The sequence below is a fragment of the Monodon monoceros genome, unplaced genomic scaffold (assembly GCF_005190385.1).
Source record: "Monodon monoceros isolate NGI ecotype Baffin Bay Population unplaced genomic scaffold, NGI_Narwhal_1 Super_Scaffold_12, whole genome shotgun sequence".
NCBI lineage: Eukaryota > Metazoa > Chordata > Mammalia > Artiodactyla > Monodontidae > Monodon > Monodon monoceros.
In genome coordinates this window covers 160,002,222-160,024,147 of record NW_021703768.1, presented here as the reverse complement: position 1 = coordinate 160,024,147, position 21,926 = coordinate 160,002,222, and the positions used below count along the sequence as shown (strand labels likewise).

The following is a 21,926-nucleotide window of genomic DNA, read 5'->3' as shown; positions in this document are numbered from 1 at the left end:
CGCCGCCAGGATGGCCGGGCTATGGCGGCGGGTGCAGGCTACGTGCGGCTGTGGGGAGCTGCGAGGTGTTGGGCGCTTCGGCGGCCGCTGCTGGCCGCCGCCGGGGGGCGGGTCCCGACTGCGGCCAGAGCTTGGTTGCCCAGAGGCCGGCGGGCCTGCGACGCCTCTCCTCCCTGGGCGCTGCGGGGCCAAGGCCCCGCTGCCGCGGGCCACTGGCGGGGACTTCGGGATGCTAACAACCGCAGCGGCGGCGGCGGCGCATTCTCGGGCGGCGAGGATGCCTCCGAGGGCGGCGCGGAGGACGGGGCCTCGGGCGTGGGGGGCAGCGCGGGCGGCGGGGAAGGCCCTGTCGTAACGGCGCTGACGCCCATGATGATACCGGACGTATTCCCGCACCTGCCGCTCATCGCCGTTACGCGCAACCCAGTGTTCCCGCGCTTTATCAAGATTGTCGAGGTAATGAGAGCCCCCGCCTTGGCCTCCGTTTCCCCCACGTCTGCAAGCCGCGGGTTGGACCGAGGGATCGCTCAGCATCCTCATGCCTCACAACTTGAAAACGTTCGAGTGTTAGTTTTCTCACTACTAGTGAACTGGAGCCAGTTTCCGCCCCCTTTCAGATCCTTTCAGGAGAGTTGAATCCAACGAGCTTAGGATTGTCCACTTAACAGTCCTAGTCATAGAAATTCGGTGCCGGGAAAGATCAGGACAGCCTTGCCACTCGGTTACTTTTCTGCTGGTCTTGGTAAATGTTTTGTGACAGTCTTCCCCCAGGGCGGTCTGCCTTCTGGTTAAGAGACCCTTTGGGATCCGGATTCATTCCTTCCTTAAATGTTTCTTGAGGTCATGTGCTAGGTACGGTTCCCAGTGTTAGGGATACAGCCCTGAACGAAACGGACACACTTTCCTGCCTTTGGAGCTTAGGTTCCAGCGGGATTCGAGAGGTAATAAACAAGGCTAGTAAGTAAATTATGGACTGGAAGGCTGTAAGTACTGCAGGGGATGATAGAGCGAGGGACCGTCCAGGAGCCTTAGGAGGAACATGGCATAAGGATGTGCCCAGGGGTTTATTCATTCATTTATTCAGTAGGGCGTTCTTGTTCCCGTGTAGCCGGGTGAGGATTCAGCAGAACAAGTCAGACACAGCCCCTCTGCCTAAGGAACTTATGTTCTGGTGCAAGAGACAGTAAAGACCTTTTCAGACTAAGAGCCACGGGGTGTGGGGTGGTGCAAATGGACCAGGGTGATGTAATAGAGAGAAAGCAGCAGGAGTGCAAGGAACTTGAGTTTTTTAATGATGTGGAAATGAGTCCGTGGGGGAGAAGCGTTATCTCTTAACTGTCTAAGCAAGGTCATACAATGAGTCAGCTCTGCATTCACCCTGCAGCCTCTACCCTCACTCTCTAGTCTCTGCTGAATAAATCTCAGCGATCCCCTGGAAAGGGAAAGGACGGTACAGAGGGACAGCATTCAGCCAGTGTGGGGGGGCAGAAGGAGCCCCCTCCACCTCGTCTCCAGCACTGTGACTGTGTGCGTCCGAGCTGCCCTTCCAAGGGCCTTCCTCGATGTTCTGTAGTGGTTACTGGCAGGCCCCAGGGCCGGACCCTGTGGGATCATATCCTGGCCCCTCCACCCCTAGCTCCATAACCTTGGGCAAGCTGTTCCTCTGGGCCTCCATTGTCTCATCTGTGAAATGGGCGTAGTAATAGTACCTCATTTCTTAGAGCTGTGATGGGAGGTAAATGAGGTCATGTCTAAAGGCCTCAGAACCGTGCCTGGTGCTTGATACGCCTTCATAAGAAGCGGCTGCTGTTACCCATGTGGTGTGCTTTTGACACCTCAGAAACGAGCCCTGGGGGTCTTTTCTCCATACTTGACGCCCCCAACCCCAGCTGTCCTCTCTACCCTCCCCTCCCAGGCCCCTAGGGCCAGGATGTTCAGCAGGTACGGCCCCCTCAGCCCCTCAAAGTGGAAGATGCCCCCTGTCCCCAGTGCCCAAGTAGAGACAGGATTCTTCCAAGAGATTCTGTGTGCCAATCGAGGGCTAGCCAGGAGGGTTACATGAGATGCTGCGGGTAGTGTGAGACTGGCATGTGGAACTCGCATGTGGTATTCCTGTTGCTGTTACTTTATAAATGACGAAAAAGGGGTCCCACCAGAGGGAAGGACAGGTGCTAAGATGCAACGGTCAGCTGTTAGTCAAGGAGAAAGTTGGAGCTCCCAGGGGACCCAGTAAGTGTTTCTGAACCTGTTAGCCAAGCTCTGATTACTCTTGATTTGGTAGTTGACACTGCATGTGGCTAACTTGCCCCAGTGGCGTCTCTCCTTATTAGTGGCCTCTGAGTATAGACCAGTGGCTCTTAATTTTGGGTGGGTCATGTAACCCTCCTGATGGATGTCACGGACCTTTGTTCTGGGGAGAATGCATTTAGAGTGTCAGGAATTCCCATACCGTGTGGTCATGGAGTTAAAACGCTGCTTCTCAAAGCCGGGTTCCTGGACCAGCAGCCATCACCTGGGAGTCTGCTTGAAGTGCAGACTCTCAGGCCTGCTTCAGCCCTCCCAAATCAGAAACTCCAGGGGTGGGGCCCAGCCATCTGGTTTAAGAAGCCCTCCAGGGAATTCTGACTTGTGCCAAAGTTTGAGGGCCATTAAGTTTTTAGTTAGGGTCTGGTCTAGGAATTAACACAGGCTTGAAGGAAATCATTTGAGCCCTAAGGACACCTGTGCTCCTCCCTATCAGCTGTTTCCTACGAAACATTAGTCCTCTACCTGCCAATGGAATGACAGGACAATGTGCTGCGATGGGCGGTGGGTTTCGACGATCAGTGAATAGGATATAGATGTGACTGGGATATACTTTCCATGAAAATTGGAGGAAATTACCAGCCTGCGGGGTGTGTCACGTTTGGATTACGCACGTTTACTTTTGTCCTCCCAAAAAGAAAAGCAGAGAGTTGAGATTTTCAAGCCAAGGCATTTCGCCACAGAAACAGCTCTTGAAATTGGATGTGAAATCAATTTCTTGGTACTGGCCGTTTGTCTCCTTTTAGTTTTTTTTTAGGAAGAGGGAAAAACTAAGGAATGCAGCTCTTCAATACTGCCCGTCCTTTTTTTTTTCATCTTTCGGTTCAGAGGTTCCTGGACCGTGTTGGTTAGTCCTGGATCAGATTAGCACACCCCTAGAGAGTATTACAGAAAACGCTAGAGCTGCTGTCAAAGCGTCAGCTAGAAAGCCTACCCTGAAGTTTCACCTTGGGGTCATTGTCATGCTAGGTTAAAAATAAGAAGTTGGTTGAGCTGCTGAGAAGGAAAGTCCGCCTTGCCCAGCCGTATGCCGGCGTCTTTCTAAAGAAAGATGACAAGTAAGTGTAATTTTTCCTTCACTCCTTTGTTGAAGCTGCCCTGGATTGTAGCTCACCACAGAGCCTGCTCCGTAGAGTAGCCTGGACCTCTGGCTCCTGACCTGAAAGAAACCAAGTCAGACCTCCGGGGGATGAGGCCGAGAGCTGAGCATCCCTTTTCAGTCTGGGCTGAAGACTCTGCCCCAGGCCCTGGGCTTCATGCGTGGTCCAGGTGCGGGGAAGCTAACCTTGGGGACCCCTGGTGTTAGGCCAGGGCGAGGCTGCTTCAGAGCAGCCTTAGATGCGGGGGCTCTGGGCACATCTACCTGGACTACAGGTAGGAATGAGTTCCACTTCCAAGTCGGAAGGTGTGTTCTACGCAGGCTCCATAAGAAGAGGTGTGGAGTGGAATCCAGATTCCATCTGGCCCCGCCTGCCTGTATGCGGTGACCCTCAGGGGCGGCCCAGAGCACCTGTAGGAGCAAGGAGGTCAAGGCCAGGAGGGGTGTTTCTCTTCTCTCTCTTTTCAAGAGAGCCAGAGCACCTGTGCCCATGTTCCTTTGTGTCCCTTCTCCCTCAGCAACGAGTCTGACGTGGTCGAGAGCCTGGACGAGATCTACCACACGGGGACGTTTGTCCAGATCCACGAGATGCAGGACCTTGGGGACAAGCTGCGCATGATCGTCATGGGACACAGAAGGTGCGGGAGCCCAAGTGCACGGGGTGGGGCGGGAAGAGTGGCCTGGGGCGCCCCAGGTTCCAGCACCGACCTGCCCTTCTCGGTCACCGCAGTGACCAGGCCAAAGCTGGAGGTGGAAACCGCCCCCCCCCCCCCCCAGCTTCTCAGAGCCGCTCTGCTTAAGTGGCAGTCTGGGTGGTCATTGAGAAGCCATTTCTCACGCCCGTTAGTCCAAAAAGCACCACGAGACAGGAGATAGCACGTTGCCTCACGGTTCACGTCTGGGTGTCGGCACGCCTTCCCCCTGGCGCCTGCATCTGCGTCTCCATTCAGCTTGGCATGTTGGGCTTTTTGTTTTTTTGTTTTTCCTGGCTGTACCATGCAGCTTGCGGGATCTTAGTTCCTGGACCAGGGATTGAACCCGTGCCCCCTGCAGTGGAAGCACGGAGTCTTAACCACTGGACCCCCATAGAAGTCCAGGTTGCGGTTTTTTACTCAGCCAGTCTACCTCTACCTCCTCTGCCGAAGGGCTTCATATGGCATTTGCAAGCCCAGTCTAACCCGCTGTATTGTTACGGCTAATTAAGAAAAACCTACATGATCAGCTGGGTTGAAGCTGGAAGAAATGAACGTGTTCGTTTCTTTTCACGTGTTCCAAGGAACAATGGCCTCCCAAGATGAGATGCTTGTCAAAGGTGTCTTGTGATCACAGACACGTGGGAGACATTTCAGACTCACCAACTGTTAAGGTCGTAGTGTTTGGAAAAGCTTCTTACTGCAGATGCCCGTTGGTGTTTGTTGACTCGAGAGCCCTTCATCCTTTCCTCTCACGGAGCCTTTTTCTGCGTCAGCCGGCAGCTCCCCCAGAGCACACCGGGGAAACGGTCCCGGCTGGCAGCGCTTCCGTGGACAGTCCTGGTGGCGTCCCCGCTGCGCCGAGCCCCCATGCCTGTGTTCACCTGCTCGCCTTAGAGTCTGTTTTAGGGAAGAGGCTGCTCCTTTGTCTCCTGGGAGGATCCGTGGCTCAGAAAGAACAGAATAAGATACAACCAAAATTAATAAAGGCGGTGCGGCTACACACTGCTCCGCTAACCTGCAGGGTGCCTTGGAGAACGAGTCCTGCTGAGTCCTGAGGCCAGGCCACCTCGGTGTTCACCGAGTCCCGACCTCCTTTTCTCTGTGCATCTTGCTGGGGTCCGCCGCCACTGAGTCTGCGTCCCCGGTAGCGCTCAGGCCTGCTCTCTAAGGGTGGTACTGTTGTTAGTTACCCCGTGTGGCAGAAAAGAGCCAACATGTCACTGAACACCAGGCACCTGGTGTCTGCCAGGCCCTCGGGTGTGAGCGGAGTAGCCGGCGAGGGGCCCAACTTGGGGAGCCCGCCCCCTGCATGGGGAAAACAGGTCACCAGCTAAATTCTGACAGTGGCGGGTGCTTTGGGGTGAAAATGACGATGGATGGGGGGGGTGGGTGTGTGCGCAGGTGGGGCTGGACTTCATGTGGAGTGGTTGGGGAGGACCTCAGTGGAGGCGCCCTTGAACCTGGAGCTGAATCTTGTGCAGGAGCCACTGTGTGGTGAGCTGGAGGCCGGGGGAAGGGCAGGCGGAGTCCCTGATGGGCCCCAGAGCGCGGGCTGCCACTGGCGTCCTCGTTCCTGGAGGACAGCGGATGTTGGTGTGGGAAACAATGGATGGGTTGGCTGGAGTCCAGGGGCAGAGGGCCTGCTGGTCTTGGGTTCTGAGACAGCAGCTCCCCTCTTCCCACCAGCCCTGGTGGCTGCAGGGGCCTGGGCCCAGCGAGCCCTTGTGTCATCGGCACCGCAGAGTGTTGTGGCCGGCAGGACGCCCCCCTTTCCCCCCAGCCTCGGTGACTTCACCTCCTCTTCCCCGTCTTCAGGGTTCATATCAACAGGCAGCTGGAGGTGGAGCCGGAGGAGCCCGAGGGCGAGAACAGGCAGAAGCTACGCAGGAAGCCGAAGCGGGGCAAGAAGGACGCGGAGGAGGACGGTGGCGCCAAGCGGCAGCTGCAGGTGGTGATGGAGCCGGAGCCCAGCCCCGCTGGTGAGGTGCTCATGGTGGAGGTGGAGAACGTCGTCCACGAAGACTTCCAGGTCACGGAGGAGGTGAAGGTGAGTGCGCATGGGGGGCAGAGCGCCCTCTTCCTCCAGGAGGTCTGGGAGGAGCTGGCGCTGGCGTCGGGAAGGTCGGAAGTGCGCTGGAGCCTTGGCTGCTGTGAAGGAACCGGGTCCTGGCTCCTCCTCCCAGGCCCCGGGCTGGGGGAGTGGGCAGGGCACATGTAGCTGGTTCTGTGACCCGTGCTTCCAAGACTGGAAAGAGCCTCTGGCCACCTTGACCCCAAGCCTAGGCTGGCCTGCCTTCTTCTCCATAGCATGGCGAGCCAGCTCTCGAGAGGGTGTCGGTAAATGTCCTTCCACCGTCCTTCTCATGTAGGTTATAGGCAGGGTGACCTGCCTCCAACGGGGAGAGGTGAAGAAGAAAGGCAAGGCAGGTGGAAGGCTCCTCGGGTGCGCCCGCACCGGGTGTCCTTGGCCTCCCCAAGGGGAACACCACCTTGGCATAGCTGACAGCTTTGGTCTGAGCCTGGGGTGGGTTCTGACCTCGGTGGGAAGGAGTGCCACAATCCATTGGTGATGTCTGCTGCGGGCGCTGGAAGGGGCCCGGGGCCGGCAGTTGCCTCCATGGGGCCCTCCAGAGCAGCTCTGCCGGGGAGAACTTTCCACGTGCTGGATGCATTCTGTGACTCTGCACCATTCGGCCCCTGTGACTGTTGAGCACTTGACCTGTGGCTGCTGCGACTGAGGAACAGAACGTCTAATTGTATCTCATTTCAACTCACTTAAATGTGAGCAGCGCCTGGTGGCTGCTGTCCTGGGCAGCCCAGCCTTAGTATTTCCTTGAAGGCTCTCGTCTGGGGGGAGGGGAGGGGAGTGGGGAGCTCGGAGCGTGCCCGTCCCTCTTGGCGCACATGCCATGCAGGCCCACCAGCTGGCCTGTTCTGGTTCCTTCTACAAAGGTCATCCCAGGCAGATCAGGGACAAACCCATTAACCAGAGACGGGTGGATCACACTGAAAAAGCCCAGCAGTGGTGGCTGCTTGCTTCGTGCCGGCAGTGCCCTGAGCAGAGTGCCAAGTGCCGGGACCTGTGGCCTCTGGAAATGAGGTGCAGGATTTATGCCATAAACTGTGTCCAGTGATCCTGCCGGGAGTGTCACTGGCCTCACCGTGGCGGCAGCGAAGGCAAAAAGGACAGCAATACCTGTGGCATCCATAGCGGAGCCGGCTGGGGCGAGGTTCTGGGGGGGACAGACCTCGAGCCCCTTCTCCCCACCCAAGATGGCTCGTTCTAAGGTCGAGGTTCAGAGCGGTCCACGGAGACAGGGTTGGTTTAGTTTTTGCTCTTGGGTCCTGAGTCCCTGTGACTTGTGAACTGGGGCTCCGCTCCTGGGCCTCTGGGGCCGTCCTTGGCTGGGCCGGGTGGGAGGGGCTCCAGGGCCACAGCCCGCTCTGGTCCCAGTGACCCACGTGGCCTCCCTGCTTGCCAGGCCCTGACGGCGGAGATCGTGAAGACCATCCGGGACATCATTGCCTTGAACCCGCTCTACAGGTTGGTCTCCTGTCTCCTGATGAGGCCAGGCTGGGCCTGTCTCGCTGCTTGTCCTCATTGAGATCCCGGCTGGGCTTGGGGACTGCCTAGCCTCTGAGGGGGGAGCTGCTTCCCTCCCAGCAGGGAGGCCCCGGGGCGGGTGGGAGGTCGGAGGGGGCACAGCCTACCTGGCCCCGGCTCTCTCGTCATCAGCCAGGTAGGGGAAGGCATCTCAGGAGGGCTGCTGGATGGCTGCCAGGGTGACTTACGTCTGGGCGTTGGGGCGTTAGTCCCGCTGCAGGATGGGCCACAGCCCAGGAGGACCACGGCGGTCCCGGTGCCCCATGGCAGCATCTCCGCCCCTTGCAGGGAGTCTGTGCTGCAGATGATGCAGGCCGGCCACAGGGTGGTGGACAACCCCATCTACCTGAGCGACATGGGCGCCGCGCTGACCGGGGCCGAGGCCCACGAGCTGCAGGACGTCCTGGAGGAGACCAACGTGAGTGCGGCCTCCCCGCCTGGCTGCTGTCCTGGGCTCCGGCGTTGGGGTGGGTTCACGTTAGCCCGTGTCCTTCTGACCACGTCTGGCCCCTCGTCCTTGGTAGCGGCCGCGTGGTGTCCCACCGGGCGGCGCCCGTCAGTGGGTGGCGTGTTTGGGTTGTCGCCAGTCTCGTCGTTATGAGCAGCACCTCTGCCAGTGTCCTGGTCCACACGGCCTGCAGACCTGTGGAGCGTGGCTGGAGCACTGGGCCTGCTGGGGCAGAGCGTGCGCCCCTCTCGGATTTGGGGAGGCGTGGCCTGTCCACCTGCCCTGGTTCGCGCTCCCTCCCCACTGCCCCTCCACACAGATGGCCATCCTCTTACGTCTTCCCTTTCTTGGCAGATTCCCAAGCGGCTGTATAAGGCCCTGTCCCTCCTCAAGAAGGAGTTTGAGCTGAGCAAGCTGCAGCAGCGCCTGGGCCGGGAGGTGAGCGGCGGGGCGGGGCCCCAGTGCGCAAGAGTGTCTCTGCTGTGAGGCTGCGCTCCCCCTCGGGGCTGGGAACCTGTGCGAAAATGTCAGACTGGTGCCAGCAGCTGAGTGCAGAGTGAGAGGTCCCGGGACCCTCCTGACCATTGAGGGAGCCCGGGGGGAAATGCTAGAAATTGGGAGCCAGCTTGGGAGAGGTCGAAAGCTGTTTCCGCAGACTCAGCTGTTGGAGGCCCACCTTCCCAACTGGGCAAACCCGTGGACTGCCTGGATTGTTGGTTACTTAACGTTTTCCAGATTTAACTCACTTTTATCACTTAGTTGTTGTTTTCTTTTTTTTTTTAATTTTTATCGGAGTATAGTTGATTTACAGTGTTGTGTTAGTTTCTGCTGTACATCAAAGTGAGTCAGTTATATGTATGCATATATCCACTCTTTTTTAGATTCTTTTGCCATAGAGGCTGTTATAGCACTTAGGTTTTTTTAAAATGAATTTATTTATTTATTTTTGGCTGCATTGGGTCTTTGTTGCTGCACGTGGGCTTTTCTCTAGTTGCGGCGAGCAGGGGCTACTCTTCGTGGCGGTGCACGGGCTTCTCATTGTGGTGGCTTCTTTTGTTGCAGAACGCGGGCTTCAGTAGTTGTGTCTCGCGGGCTCTAGAGTGCAGGCTCAGTAGTTGTGGCGCATGGGCTTAGTTGCTCCATGGCATGTGAGATCGTCCCAGACCAGGGCTTGAACCCATGCCTCCTGCATTGGCAGGCAGATTCTTAATCACTGTGCCACCAGGGAAGCCCTCACTTAATTTTTATGTTAGGGAAAATATTCGTATCGTATTTATTTTATTTAAAATATCTATTTATTTGGTTGCTCCAGGCCTTAGTTGCAGCAGGCAGTCTCCTTAGTTGTGGCTCTTAGCCTCCTTAGTTGTGGCATGTGGGCTCCTTAGTTGTGGCATGCGAACTCTTAGTTGCGGCAGGCATGAGGATCTAGTTCCCTGACCAGGGATCAAACCTGGGCCCTCTGCATTGGGAGCGCAGAGTTTTTAACCACTGTGCCACCGGGAAAATCTCTTGTATCGTATCTTTAATTGAAAAAGCCACTAGGCAGCTCTCACATGCAAGGGCACAGGACAGCAGGTCACTGGGCGGGCGCCGATGCTGACCTAGGGCCCTGAGCCCGTGTCCTGCTGTTCCGGCTGTTAGAGGGAGCGTGGCACCCCTTTGATTAACGTGGGGGACACACTGGCATCAGGCCCAGCTTTTCCTGGTCGTAACCAGGATTGAAGGGTGGATCCCTTCCTCCCCTTGAATTCGGTGTTACTTATCGTGAGGCCCGTGACCAGGAGGACTTAGGGTGAAACGTGGGGGAAATCGGAGGCTGGGTGCCCTGGGTTTCTCTCCCATGTCCTGAGGAAGCAGCAGGCCCGCCCTGGGCTGCGTCCCCTCTGCTCTGACGGCGGCTTCTGGGCCCTGCAGGTGGAGGAGAAGATCAAGCAGACGCACCGCAAATACCTGCTGCAGGAGCAGCTGAAGATCATCAAGAAGGAGCTGGGCCTGGAGAAGGACGACAAGGACGCCATCGAGGAGAAGTTCCGCGAGCGGCTGAAGGAGCTCGTGGTCCCCAGGCATGTCATGGACGTGGTGGACGAGGAGCTGAGCAAGCTGGGCCTGCTGGACAACCACTCCTCCGAGTTCAAGTGAGCGCAGGGGGCCCATCTCGTTCCCCGGCCTCGGGAAAGCTGGGCATCTGACTGGGGTCCCTGGAAAGCCAGGAGGGTGGGCCCCTCATGCATGTTTCGGTCATGGTGGGTGTCCATCCCCTCGTATCGCCCCTGTGTGGGCCGTGTCTCTGTCGCCCCTGTTTCACAGATGAGGGAGTCGAGGCTTGGAGAAGTTACATCAGTTCCCTTGCCTCTGGGCTGGCAGATGGAGACAGGGGTTTGAAGCCAGTGGCACCAGTCAGGACCAGGAGTCCCCAGGGCCATTGCTCCAAGGCCGCCCCCTCCCCTGGCCTCCCTCTGGCGGCTTTGAGAGCCAGCCAGGAAACAAGCGTCTTCCTGAGGCCCTGGCCTTGCCCAGCGGGTGTTGTCCTATGCACACTGGCTGGGGGTCGGGGCCCCGTGGGATGCTTCTGGCTCTGCCCGTAGCCCAGGCCTGGGCGTTGCTCCGGGGTGGCTCGTGGGACAGCTCCTCAGAGGGAGGATCTGAGCGGGCCTGCAGCACCGGACCCTCCCGGGCTGCTGGGCCGGGCCTCTCTCTGGCTCAGGGTGTCTGGGGAAGGTTGGTCTCTTTGCACGAGGACCCTGGGAGATGCTGGTTGCCCCGGACGCCGCAGGCCCCCCCACCAGAGATGCCCCCAGCTCCTCTCCTGGGGCAGTGAGTGCGCTTCCCACACCGACGTCAGGGTGACCACACGCTTAGTCCCTTAGAACGTCACAGACTCATGTAGCGGTCTGGAGGCAGAGGCCCTCACGTCTGGTGTGGTGGGCAGGACAGGCTCCTTCTGGAGGCTCTGGGGAAACTCTGTCTCCAGACTTTTCAGTTTCTCGGAAATGTTCCATGGCTCCTGGCCCTTCCTCCATCTTCTGAGCACGTCACTCCAGCCTCTGCTTCTGCCGTCTGCCTCGCCTCTTCCTCTGACCTCCCTGCCTCCTCCTTATCAGGCCCTTTGTGAGGGGCGCCTCTGTCCCTGGGTGCACAGCCCTCGGCCTGGGGTCACGCTCCAGGCCTCAGTTTCCCCACTTGCCCTCATCAGGTTGTCCCTCCCCCATCCTACCCGCTGGCTCCTCCTGTGCTGTGGGACCCTGAGCCGGCCCCATGCTCGCAGAGTCTCTGGTCTGGGAAGCAAATGTAGCCCTTGTGCCAGGAACTGCACCCATACAGGCAGACCTCGGGGACACCGCGGGTTTGGTTCATAGCAAAAAAGCGAGTCACATGAATTTTCTTGGTTTCCCTTCGTGTAAAAGTTATGTTCACGCTCTACTGTAGTCTGTTAAGTGTGCAGTTGCGTTATGTATAAAAAAAGACAACGTATATGCCTTTATTAAGAAGTACTTTATTGCTAAGACGACCATCACCTGACAAGGCACGGTTACCACAAACCCGCAAGGTGTAAACCGCGCGGTAGGCGAGGCGTGTCTGCACCGCGCCGGGAGTGGGGCAGGCCAGGCTGGGCCGGCTTCTCAGGGCAGTTCGGGCCGCAGCTGACACTTGGTGTAGTTCTCACATCGGGCACGTGGGTCCCAGCACTGTGGGTGTATGGAGTGGGATTCGGGCGGCTCACCGGGCCCGCTCACCGGCTCTTGTCTGTCCTGTGGCAGCGTCACCCGCAACTACCTGGACTGGCTGACGTCCATCCCGTGGGGCAAGTACAGCGACGAGAACCTGGACCTGTCCCGGGCCCAGGCGGTGCTGGAGGAGGACCACTATGGGATGGAGGATGTCAAGAAGCGCATCCTGGTGAGGCTCGGCCACCCACCCTCCCCGGGGCCACGCCCACCCCCCCACTCGTGTGCGGGGCACCTGGCCGAGCTCTGAGAGGCGGCGGCCATCGTGTCTGGATCTGTGAGGGTGGCGGGGGCCTTGGGGCCCGGGAGCCAGGACTCCCCCTGTGTGGTGGGGGAAACCCAGGGGAGCTCCCTGGAGAATCTGGGGGTCTGGGGGGGGGCTTGGCTGGGCCAAGGCTGGTGTGGGGTCAGCAGGGGCCGAGGAGGGTGAGGGATGGAGGGGCCCAGCCGGAGGGACCGGGGTTGGAGTGGCTCGGAGGTGTTAGGGGCCGCCCAGGCCCGCCTGCCCGCTCCAGGGAGCTCACGGTTTCCCCAGGGGGATAAAAATTGTGCTTGTGATAGGAGGAAATGAGGGCCAGAGGTGTCTGGCTGAGAGCGGGTGGGCCGGCGGGGAGAGAGGACACTGTGATCCAGGTGGGGAGCTGCCGGGTGGGCCTGGCATCGGGGTCACCCAGAGTCCATCACCCGCGTCCCCTTGCCGCCTGCTCATCCTGTTGGTGCCATAGGCTGTCCCTCCTGTGTCAAATGACAGTCCAATCAGCTCAGCCCCTCTGGGTCAGGCCCTGTCCCTTCTCGCAGCCCCAGATGCCTGGACGATGGGGAGGCTCAGGCCCGGCGGGGGCCCTTGCCCTGTGGAAAGGGCAGTGCTGTCTCACGGGGTCCTCCTGCCTCTGCCTGCAGGAATTCATTGCCGTCAGCCAGCTCCGGGCGTCGACCCAGGGCAAGATCCTCTGTTTCTACGGTCCCCCAGGTGTGGGCAAGACCAGCATCGCCCGCTCCATCGCCCGGGCCCTGAACCGCGAGTACTTCCGTTTCAGCGTCGGGGGCATGACGGACGTGGCCGAGATCAAGGGGCACAGGTTGGCCCGGCCCCTCCCCCTCGGGGCTCACCCCGCCTCCCATCAGCCTTCCTTCTCCTGGGTCTTTTCCTACCCTGTAGCGTGATGGTGGCAGGCAGCAAACTCCACTCACGCTGGAATAGGTAACTGAAAAGTCAGCGTGTCCAATCTGACGTCAGGCCTGGCTCAGTCCAGGTGCTTAAAAACCTCAGATCAAATTGGATCAAAACCTCAGCCTCTCAACCACTGGAAAGGCCTCTTGGCCAGGCTGTCAGCAGACGGCCCCCTGGTTCCAGCTTCCATCCCACCAGCTCAGCACCCCGCACCCTGGCAACACTGGCCGCAGGCCCGGGGACTGGGGACTAGAGTGGGAGGTGAGACGGTCTCCCCAGTGAGGCCTCGGCAGCTGTCTTGGTTCTTGCCTCCCTTGTCAGGCCCAGAGCGGGGCTGGCATCCCCTGTGCGCAGGCTCTGACAGCCACCTGGCCCGTGCGTGGTGTCCTTCTGTGGGACATTAAGGGTGTTGTGTTCTGGGGCTTCCCGCCACGCTGGCCTCCGCAGAGGGTGGTTTTTTGAAAAGCCTCGGTGAGACACAAGTGCAGTGGGTACACAAGTGTCTGTTCCAAGTCGGCCATGCATTTCCATCCTGTAGTGTCCAAAGAAGGTTTAAATCTGTGTTTAAAAGTTACTTTTCTGGCTTTTCTAAAAGCACGGACAGTTCTGGGCACCAGGGTTCACAGGCCCTCCTGGCAGCAATGCTCCAGAGCTGGGCTGCCCTCTGGGCAGGGTGCAAGCACCCCAGTCTGCTGCAGCCCCCCTCCACTCCTGGCTCTCTCGAGTCCCCTGGACGGTGGCCAGTCTCGAGACCTCCCCAGCCCGGAGCCCGGTGTGAGCTCCAGGGGTTTGGAGAAGGGAGCCGGAGCATGGTGGGGCCCGGGTGGGGGTCAGGAGGGGACGAGGCTGGCACAGCCTTGGGGGCGGGGTCACTGGGAGGCCTGCAGGCTGGAATGGTGCAGGTGTGCCCGGGAGCTGCGGTCTGAGCTGGGAGGTGCAGCAGGATGGAGGTAGAGGGGTTGGAGGCAGAGAGGGGAGGCAGATGCAGAGCCGGGCCCTGGTTCAGGAAGGACAGGGAGCTGCAGACCAGCACCATGTGCTGGAGTTTCTAAGCAAGCACAGGAGATCTGTGGCGCTGGGGGTGAGTCATCGGGGAAAGGGCACCCAGCAGCGTGCGAGCAGGTGGGCGTTCTGTGCTGCTGTTGGTCTAGGGACAGGGAGTTGACTGCTGTTACACTGGTGACAGCCAAACCCTCCTCTGCCCACAGCCCTCCAGGGCTCCCACCTCCCTCGGGTTAAAGCCCAAGTCCTCCCTGTGGGCCACAAGGCCCTGCACGACCTGCCCCGTCCCCTCCCTGCCCTCCCCTCCTCCCTCTCTCCCCCTCGCTCCCTCTGCTCCAGGCACATGGGCCTCTTCACTGTTCCTCCAACACACCAGGCACGGTGCTGCCCCAGGGCCTTTGCACGGGTTGTGCCCTCTGCCTGGAATGCCCCTCCCCCAGACATCCATGTGGCTCCCCCTCACCTCCTCTGCTTGTAGCCTTTCCTGAAGATGTTCCTTATCTCTTCCTTAAAATACTGCCTCACCCTCAAAGTGGCGTTCCAGATCCCCCATGCCTGCTTTTCTTCTTTGTCGCAGGTACGAACGAAGTCTTTCGTACCTTGTGATTTTCTCCTTTGCCTGGTTTGTGGTCTGTCTGCCCTGCTGGGCCTTAGCTCACAGCACTGGACTCATGTCTGTTTTCCTAAGAATGCCAGGCAGGCACCTGCAGCCAAACTGGGCAGACAAGTAGGCTCTCGGGAAACACTCCTGAAAGGACGTGCCAGCTGGGGCCGGGCCCTGGGCCTGGTGACCCTGAGGCCAAAGGACCCAGGCGTGGGGGATGTTCCTGCCGCAGGCCCTGGCTGCTCCCTGCCCCTCTCCTTCTGTTGGATCGGGCAATGCCGGCTGGGTTTTGCCGTCTGGATAGGAGGTGCTGGCTAGCGGGAAGAGTCTGAGTGAGACTTGGCTGTGAATCTGTCTCCCGCCCTGAGCCTGAGCTGGGGGAGCACGTTGACAGCCCCAGGACTTGGGACCGTTACGCCGTCAGGATGAGCCAGTGCTCTGCCCGCCTGCACAGTGCGGAAGCATTTATCCTCCGCTTGGGCCACGCTGTGTGCGTCTCCCTGTGTCTCCTCTGGGCGGCCTTGGAAGGCATGTGGTGATCCCACAGCTCCAGGGGAGCTGGGCCTTGGGCGCCAGTGTGGCTACCCCAGGCGCTGGGGCACCGACCGCCCCGCTGTGCCGTCTTCCGCAGGCGGACGTATGTGGGCGCCATGCCCGGCAAGATCATCCAGTGCCTGAAGAAGACCAAGACGGAGAACCCCCTGGTTCTGATAGACGAGGTGGGTGGGGCCTGAGGGCTGGGCCCTGGCTGGGCTCATACCCTTCCCTGAGGTTGGACGTGACCCCTGGGCCTTCCTGGCCCACAGCTGCAGGCGGCCCTGACCAGACGGAGTCTGTGTTCAAGGTGAAACTGTGGCCCCCTGCGGTTTCCATGGTGCCTGAGTCACTGTGGGCGGCCTTGTTGCAGCCGGCTGTCTCATGACACCGGCCCCCTCCCGCCTTGGAGGACCTGGTCTCTGCCCGTGGCCACACGGTCAGCCCAGCCCTCCTGCTCTGGGCTTCCCTAGCCCCAACCCCCAGTGGTCTGGTCTCCCGCGGGGGTGTCCGGCGAGTGGGCGCTGGGGGGGGACAAGGGGCTAACACCCGCCGCCCCCTGCTGCCCCTTCAGGTGGACAAGATTGGCCGGGGCTACCAGGGGGACCCCTCGTCAGCGCTGCTCGAGCTGCTGGACCCTGAGCAGAATGCAAACTTCCTGGACCACTACCTGGACGTGCCTGTGGACTTGTCCAAGGTGCGTGTCCCACCCGGGGGCTGGGCCAGTGGGGAGAGTCCGGACGCCCCGTCCTACCGCACCTCGCTGCCGCCTCCCCCAGGTGCTGTTCATCTGCACGGCCAACATCACCGAGACCATCCCAGAGCCGCTGCGGGACCGGATGGAGATGATCAACGTGTCGGGCTACGTGGCCCAGGAGAAGCTCGCCATCGCAGAGGTAAGGCGGCCCCGCTGGCCCGGCCCTGGGGAGGGGTGCCCCGCCGCCACTTGGGCTCAGGAAATATCCGCGTGCCCACTAGGTGCCAGGCCCTTAACTGGAGCTAGGGGTGCAACCCGCAGATCCTGCTCTGGGGCTCCCGAGCCGGGAGGAGACAGACGGATGTGGACGGGATCTGCCCGTGTGGTGTGATGACAAGACACGGACGACACCAAGGCGGGGGTTCGGGGGGCTCCCCACCCCAACCAGCTGTCAGCCGAGGGTCTTACGATTCAGTGCAGTTCTGACACTACCCACCTGGAAACAGCATCAGGCCCCAGGTTCAGGGCTCAGACCAAAGCACTGCCCCCACTTTGGATGCCAGCCCCCAAGTCCCTGGCCGCTCTTACTTTAGACTGACTGGGTATAAACCGGGGGTTCCCACAGCCCCCTCCTCGGTTTGATAATTTGCTGGAACAGCCTACAGAACTCAGGAAGACAAGAGTTTTTACTTACTGTTACCAGTTTATTATAAAGGATACGACTAGGGAACAGCCAAAACAGAGACTCCTGGGGCAAGGTGTGGGGAAGGGCCCATTACTAGGCATGGTTGACTGGATGACTGATTGCATCATTGGTCACTGGTGATTAGCTCCCCTCCCTGGGGGCTGCGGGTGGGGTGAAAGTTCTATCCCTCCAGTCCCTTGGTTCCTCTGGCCACCAGCCCCCATCCAGCTATGCTAATGATCACTTCTTGAAAGGGGCTTCTTGTGAATAAGAAAGGATGCTCCTCTCCTGCCTGTCACTCAGGAAATTCCAAGCGTCTTAGAATCGCTTGTGCAGGGAATTGGGGCCAAAGACCCAATATGTATTTCTTGTTATAATCACAGGCCGTAGAACAAGAGCAAGGAAAGACACTCCGTGAGCACAGTGCTGAAGGTAACACGACCCCACCCTGGCCTTCAGGGCCCAGCACTGTCTTGGGGTTGTGAGTTCAGCTCTGACAGTAAGTTACCCCTTGAGTTGCCCCGCTGCCTTGTGGCCACACACCATGGCCGGTGTCGTGCCAGGTCAGTAACGGCTGTGGGCGCGAGAGTGAGGCTGCTGTCCGTCTACCCACCAGCCGTGCTTCCCCGGGTTATGGGACTGCCTCCCTGGGCTTTCCTGGGCCCAGGGTCCCCCGGGATGCGGGCCTCTGTCTGCATCTCTATTTGTAGGAAAGCGCTTCCCGGGCTGGTGGGATCCTTCCCTTTTCCTGGCGCCCGGGTGTGTGCGGTGCTTTACTAGCCTGCAGTCAGTCAGGGGAGAGCCGGATTTCCCTTCCAGAGGGCTCAAGTTCCTGATACAGTGTTTTCTTTCCAGAGAGGGCTTTAGTGCATCTTGTTCCCTTTTGCATCCCCTGGGGGGTGGGAGGCGAGGAAGAGGAGCTCTTGGCTGGGGTGGTCGCAGGGGTACTGGGACTCCCCGTCACTTCCCTTGTCCCCCAGCAGCCTGGACACTCGACCAGGCAGAGGTGGGGCAGGCTTGGCGGTGTGGGTGGAGGGGTTCCTTCAAACCCTTGAAGGGACAGCAGGAGGCACACGAGGGCTTTGGGACACTTCTGCCCTGCAGTCAGTGCTCAGGACTGCTCAGACTCCACCGACTGCTGTGCGGCAGGGGTGGTGCTGGGCCCCGAGTGACCCTGGAGCCTCTGACCTGCTCCCCATCCCCACCTGCTCTGTGCAGTGGTCACATAACCGGTCTCTGTATGAGGAGGAAGTCTGGGGGTTCAAGGAGGCCTTCCTGGAGGAAGAGGCAGCTAAGATGAGCCTTGGGAGCACGTGGAGGTGGCAGGCCGGGCGCCTGCAGGTCCTAGGCCCACGGTTCAGGATCCTGGCACTTGCTGGGCTCTCTCCCTGGACACTCTGCCACCCCCCTCCTGGCCTTGCTGGCTCTCCTCCCTTCAGGTCTCGGCTCAGGTGTGGTCCGGGAGCAGCCTCCCCTCACACACTCTGCTGAATGGCCCCCAGCTACCCCCGGGGACGGGCTCCACGGGGCAGGCCCAGGGTCTACCTCAGTGACCTCATTTACCCGGCCAGGGGTCTTTGGAGGGGTGGGCAGGGTTCACGGGAGAGGCCCTTGGGGTCCTGATGGCGGCTCTCCTCCTCCCTGGCAGCAGTACCTGGTGCCTCAGGCCCGCGCCCAGTGTGGCCTGGACGAGAGCAAGGCCACACTGTCATCGGACGTGCTGACCCTCCTTATCAAGCAGTACTGCCGGGAGAGTGGCGTCCGCAACCTGCAGAAGCAGGTGGAGAAGGTGAGCCTGCCTAGCCAGCGGTGGAGGGACACATGCTGTCCGAGTGCACTCACAGCAGGTCCCTAGGGGAGTCACAGCCACAGACAGGAAGTAGATGGTGGGGCTGGGGAGGCAGTGTTTAATCAGGACAGAGTTTCAGTTTGGGAAGGTAAGAAAGTTCTAGAGGGGATGGTTGGACACCAGTGCAAATGCACTTCCTGCCACTGAGCTGTACACTTAAAAATGGCTAAGATGGGGCTTCCCTGGTGGCGCAGTGGTTGAGAGTCCGCCTGCCGATGCAGGGGACGCGGGTTCGTGCCCCGGTCCGGGAAGATCCCACATGCCGCGGAGCGGCTGGGCCCGTGAGCCGTGGCCGCTGAGCCTGCGCGTCCGGAGCCTGTGCTCCGCAGCGGGAGAGGCCGCAACAGTGAGAGGCCCGCGTACTGCAAAAAAAAAAAAAAAATGGCTAAGATGATTTTAGGTCACGTGTACTTTATCACAACTGTAAAAAATTAAAGGCAGGTGGAGGAGAGTTGGGGGCTGCTTCTGTGGCCTGGCTGCCCCCCAGCCTGCTGCGTCCACACAGGTGTTGCGAAAGGCAGCCTACAAGATTGTCAGCGGCGAGGTTGAGTTCGTGGAGGTGACGCCGGAGAACCTGCAGGACTTCGTGGGGAAGCCGGTGTTCACGGTGGAGCGCATGTATGACATGACGCCTCCCGGTGTGGCCATGGGCCTGGCCTGGACCGCCATGGGTGAGTGGCCTGCGCTAGAGCAGGCAGCGCCGGGGGCTCTGCACGTCCCTGTGGTCGTCTGTCCCCCGGTACAGGTGGGAGCCCTCACTGCAGGCTGCTCTGAACGCCCTCTCCACTGGTGGGTGGGGTGCAGTGAGGCCAGGGGACCAGGGCTCATCAGGGACGATGGGACCGCGAGGTGGCAGCAGTGCCCCCGTGAGTTTTCTTTGGGTTCGTGGTTTTCAGGTTTGCCTGAAGGACAGCCCTTCACAGCAGGAGACCCTGTCGCCTGGGGGGGGGGGCCACCACCCAGTGGGGGAGGAGGGCCAGGCAGCTCTGGGGAGAAGGGTCCGAGGGGCTTCCTGTCCAGGCGACGTGGCTCAGCCCACCCGCACTGGGGACGCTGGGTCTGGGAGCTACAAGGGCGGGGGGGGGGGGCGGCGCGGCGCGGCTCGGGGTCTGTGTAGCAGGCAGGGTTGGGTGCGGTCCTGGGGGGCAGGGCACAGAGGAGGCAGGCTCTGAGCCACTGGGCATCTGCTGATTGATTTGGGCTGCACTGAGAGGAACTGCATGGGAGGAGGGAGCTTGGCACCAGCAGGCTCTGCGCTGCTGGCAAGTAGAACGCGGAGGCCCAGCACAGAGATGTTTTCAGGTTTTCATGTAACCTGGTCCCCGCAGATGGATCTGCTGCCCCAGGTGGCTGCAGGGACAGTGCAGGCACTGAGGTGTGAAGGATGAGAAGGCTCTAGGCTGGGATGAGCCAGGGAAGGGACGGTGAGGGGCGTCCCATCACTGGGGATGAGGGTGAGGGTGTGGCGGGAGCGGCCGTCCCAGCAGTCTGAGGCATCCTGGGCTCATGGGCTCTGCCCTCGGTTCTTCAGGAGGCTCCACGCTATTTGTTGAGACGTCCCTGAGGCGGCCGCGTGACAGCAAGGGGGACAAGGACGGGAGCCTGGAGGTTACAGGCCAGCTGGGGGAGGTGATGAAGGAGAGCGCCCGCATCGCCTACACCTTCGCCAGGGCCTTCCTGATGCGGTACGACCCCACCAACGAGTACCTGGTGACCTCGCACATCCACCTGCATGTGCCTGAGGTGAGGCTGGACCCGCGCCCACGCCCCACACCCCCCACCTGGCAGCCGCCTGCCCACCAGTCTGTCTCCCCCCAGGGCGCCACCCCTAAGGATGGCCCGAGCGCTGGCTGCACCATTGTCACGGCCCTGCTCTCCCTGGCTGTGGACCGGCCGGTACGGCAGAACCTGGCCATGACGGGTGAGGTCTCCCTCACGGGTAAGGTCCTGCCTGTGGGAGGCATCAAGGAGAAGACCATTGCGGTGAGTGTCCCGTGTGATAGCGCACAGAGCCACCATTCACGTGTCAGGGCTAACACCCCCAGGTGAGAAGAGTGACAGGCCCATTTCACAGAAGAGGAAAGTGAGGCCCAGCGGGCATGGGATCTGGATCTGCCTGGCCTGGATCCCCTGCTGAGCTGACTGCCTAGCTGCCCCTCCCTCCACAGTGGTTCTCAGCCTTTTCAGCCCTCATCTCAGCTCCTCAGGGATGAGTAGGGTCTCCTGCTTCCTTGCCCCCGCCCCCCTGTGGCCTAGCACTGAGACCTGTGGGTGCAGGAGAGGCTGGAGGAGCAAGGCTTAGGCACTGCAGGTGGACAGAGGGCCCAGAGCCCAGCGTCTCACTGGGTGTGCTGTAGGTTTGACTGTGGTGGATTGGGGTGGGGGGGCTGTGCTTCCCAGTGTTGGGAGCCCCCCCCGAGCTCCCGGCAGCACCCCAGTCTTTCTCACCTGAGCCCCAGGCCTCTCCCTGTCTACCTCAAACGGACCACAGCCCCAGCTGCCCACAGGGAAGGGCTCCCGTGATAGGGACACCCAGGCAAGGTGTGTGGGAGGCTCTCTGCACCTTGCTTTCCTCTCTTGCAAAGTGAGAGGTTCAGTGAGTGAGAGGTTCAGTGAGTCACTGCATGCTATCCCTAGAGCAACACATGGTGACACATGGGGACCCTTGTCCACCAACGGGCAGAGTCAGGCTGAGGGACAGCAGCTCGGAGGCCCCAGGTGCGACAGGGCGCATGGCAGTCTTCAGTTCCTGTGCATTTTTAGGTGCCAGACCTCTAAATGTAAAGCAGTGGGTGCTGTGATGGATTAATCCCAGAAACCATGGACCTCATAATTCCTGTATTTCCAGACACCTTTGGGGGTGGGGAGAGCCTCTGGGGTGACAGCACACTAGAAGAGGCCTGGGTTCCTGCTGCCAAGCTACTGGAACAGAGGCTGGTGACGTTACCTTGGGCCTCAGTTTCCTCAGCAGGGTGGCAACTGGAAACCTGGCTCCATGCCCAGCCCTCTCCTACCTCCCACACTGACCTGACTGCCCCCCCCATCCCAGGCCAAGCGTGCTGGAGTGACGTGCATCATCCTGCCAACCGAGAACAAGAAGGATTTCTACGACCTGGCAGCCTTCATCACCGAGGGCCTGGAGGTGCACTTCGTGGAGCACTACCGCGAGATCTTCAACATCGCCTTCCCCGAGGAGCAGGCCGAGGCCCTGGCTGTGGAGCGGTGACGCCGGCTCTGGGCACTGCAGGCACCGCAGGGCCCGCCGGGGCTGGAACTGCGCTCAGGGGAGAGGCTCCAGGCAGCTGAGCCACAAGAAGCTCAGGAGAGGCCTGGAGCCCGACTTCAATCATGGCTTAATCACTGACTATTTAATTATGATTAAAAGCCGTTTCCAGTACTGCTTGGTTGGCTGTGGCTTCTTTCTGTGCTCACCACCCTGCCTGTCACCAAGGTGCCCAGGGACACGTGTGCCCCAGCAGATGGCACCCCCCTTCCCACTGGCAGCAGAG

At 60.2% G+C, this 21,926-nt stretch overlaps 1 protein-coding gene across 1 annotated transcript; it reads left to right on the top strand.

Moving 5' to 3' along the window:
* The first annotated feature begins 10 nt into the window (after positions 1 to 10).
* On the top strand, positions 11 to 21,814 carry LONP1 (lon peptidase 1, mitochondrial). The gene is given in 20 exon segments (XM_029216697.1): positions 11 to 97; positions 99 to 185; positions 187 to 456; positions 3,274 to 3,362; positions 3,922 to 4,041; positions 5,914 to 6,145; positions 7,581 to 7,642; positions 7,991 to 8,120; positions 8,505 to 8,588; positions 10,065 to 10,285; positions 11,909 to 12,047; positions 12,776 to 12,954; positions 15,284 to 15,371; positions 15,761 to 15,883; positions 15,966 to 16,082; positions 18,217 to 18,357; positions 18,923 to 19,088; positions 19,949 to 20,160; positions 20,236 to 20,400; positions 21,467 to 21,814. Coding segments are annotated over 20 exon segments (2,889 nt in total). The 3' UTR covers positions 21,644 to 21,814.
* Positions 21,815 to 21,926: the final 112 nt, after the last annotated feature.